The sequence below is a fragment of the Penaeus monodon genome, chromosome 22 (genome assembly GCF_015228065.2).
Source record: "Penaeus monodon isolate SGIC_2016 chromosome 22, NSTDA_Pmon_1, whole genome shotgun sequence".
Classification (NCBI taxonomy): domain Eukaryota; kingdom Metazoa; phylum Arthropoda; class Malacostraca; order Decapoda; family Penaeidae; genus Penaeus; species Penaeus monodon.
This window is the reverse complement of record NC_051407.1, coordinates 19,975,838-19,977,932: the sequence shown is the minus strand read 5'-3', so window position 1 is coordinate 19,977,932 and position 2,095 is coordinate 19,975,838. Positions and strand designations below refer to the sequence as shown.

The window sequence follows — 2,095 nt, the reverse complement described above, 5'->3', positions numbered from 1 at the left end:
AAGAATTTTATTTGTGCTGAAGTCACAAAAGTCATGTCACTCCTTAGGCACAGTCATGTACACGCAAGTAAGAGTATTTTTTGGAAATTTCTGTATTCAATAAAAAGGATCATAGACAAGTTATTTCAACCTGATCATGTGATCTAAGAATAGAAACAAGCTTAGTTTGAAATGTAAGATTAAGGTAATATTTTAATTTTTTTAGATATTTTTTAAGTAATTTAACTAAGGGTCACTACTTATGAAAATATAGTCATTTATCTTATGTACAAGTAAAAGAATATGAATTTAAAAGTATGAAAGTATGTTCCATAAGATTATTTGGTCAGCTGCTAGTCACTGTTGCGAAGTGGGTTTATAGTATACATATGTCAGTGTCATAAATGTTGCATAGGCTCAGTGGTAGAGCACAAATTTTGCAATTGCAAGGACTTTAGTTTAGGCCTGTACAGCCCTTCCCAGTTGACTCAGCAAAGTACTGGCATCAAGTGTGGTCAGTCAGGATGGAAAGGAACTATCCACCTTATTGCATACGTTGTCAAGTGAGTTCCTCTTCAGATATAATCATAAATATCCCCATGTTATTATATCAGAGCCATTGTCACAGTCATTGACACTATCATTCTTTACTTTAATGAAGTTGATTTCATTAATTGGATTACTTTTGTTTATTTTTCAGGCATATCCCTTGTGAAATGGCGTGTAGAACACTGACAGTTGGACGACAGCTCTTGTCAGATGTAATACCAGTTCATCAAAGACTCAGACATACTTGGACTAATCTGCAGCAAAATTACTATCATGGCATTAGCATGACTGTAGGGAGGTTGCTATCATCAGCATATAGAAATATAGGGAATAACTGTTTTTTTGTGTCACAATATCATGTAAGCTGCCACCAGGGAGGGAAACAAGTTTTCAGTGACTCATTTGCCAAGAGAAGACCTCTTGTTAATTCCCAGTTATCACAGACTTTAGTTAATGGTGCAGCTATGAAGTATAGGGGTAATAGTGGAATGCCACTTAGTCAAAAACCTAATGTGTTGAGTCAAATAGTCAGTAGTAATGTCACTTTATTAAGTGGCACATCACAGGCTACTAGAAACATAATACTAGGTAGAAATGACTTCTCTAGCATCCACAATCGAATATCTTCATTACAAGCAAAGAAAAGAGTGCAGCGGAAGAAGAAGCAGGCTTCCACAGACTCTGATGAGGTATTGCTTTTGATGATTTTTATAACAGTTGAATTAGTAAAGAGAATTGTTAAATAAAACATGAATAAGTGTTGGGATAGTGACAATGAGAGCTTTTTTTTCTGATTAATTGAAGATAACCATGAATTGCAATGAGAAAGATGAGCTATTCAGAAAAGGACTCTTGTACAATAGTAATAGTTTGAATGTGTAAGTACAAGTGATGGGTTTGCCTATGTGTTCCAGGCTCAGGAGACAGTAGCAGGCTTTGCTCCCTTGGCACGGCACAAGTTCCTTACTTTTGATCCCGACTTTTCTCTACCCGAAGTCCAAGTTCACAGACCGCCACCTCGAGTAAGCTTAGAATGTACATTTATTTTTAGTTTGATTAACTCTATATTTAGAGTCCGTTGGTTTGATATGTGTCTAGAGTAGAATGAAATTGGAGTTAAATCTATTTGAATTTGAAGATATAGGATACATAATATGAAAATTTTAGTAAAAGAATCCCATGTCAGACAAAAAGAAACTAATTTCATTGATTAAGTTTGGTATTTGCTACTTTGGTTATTTTCATCGTTCTCTTGATGTAAGGCGATCTGTATTCCTCAACTTATAATTACCAGATTTGGATGTTCAATTTCATACTGTGCTTGTGCCAAGGGAATGCATGATTACAGATGTGTGATGAAAATGTACTTTTGTTTTGATAATATTTGCATGTTCTTTAATGAGTCTTCAGTCAAGTAAATATGTCTGTGTTGAGCAATTTTTATTATAAAGCCTTTTTATGAATATTTAGTGAGGCTTCCAGTAATGTAGTTTGTGTTGGAGTATAATGCATGCATATGGAGAGATAGATAAGTAGACTTAAATAAATAAAAGGATGGGTATGTACC

General features: G+C 34.6%; 1 protein-coding gene across 8 annotated transcripts in view; it reads left to right on the top strand.

Annotated features, from left to right (window-relative positions):
* LOC119586978 (required for meiotic nuclear division protein 1 homolog) overlaps window positions 1-2,095 on the top strand; it is an 11,528-nt gene that overhangs the window by 2,348 nt on the left and 7,085 nt on the right. For 4 of the 8 annotated variants that reach the window (XM_037935716.1, XM_037935718.1, XM_037935714.1 and 1 more), the window contains 2 exons: window positions 680-1,217; window positions 1,443-1,550. In XM_037935716.1, the coding sequence (XP_037791644.1) occupies window positions 696-1,217; window positions 1,443-1,550 (630 nt within the window). In that variant the 5' untranslated portion in view covers window positions 680-695. The remainder of the gene's footprint in view (window positions 1-679; window positions 1,218-1,442; window positions 1,551-2,095) is intronic. The other 4 variants (XM_037935720.1, XM_037935717.1, XM_037935721.1 and 1 more) reach the window with 1 other exon arrangement.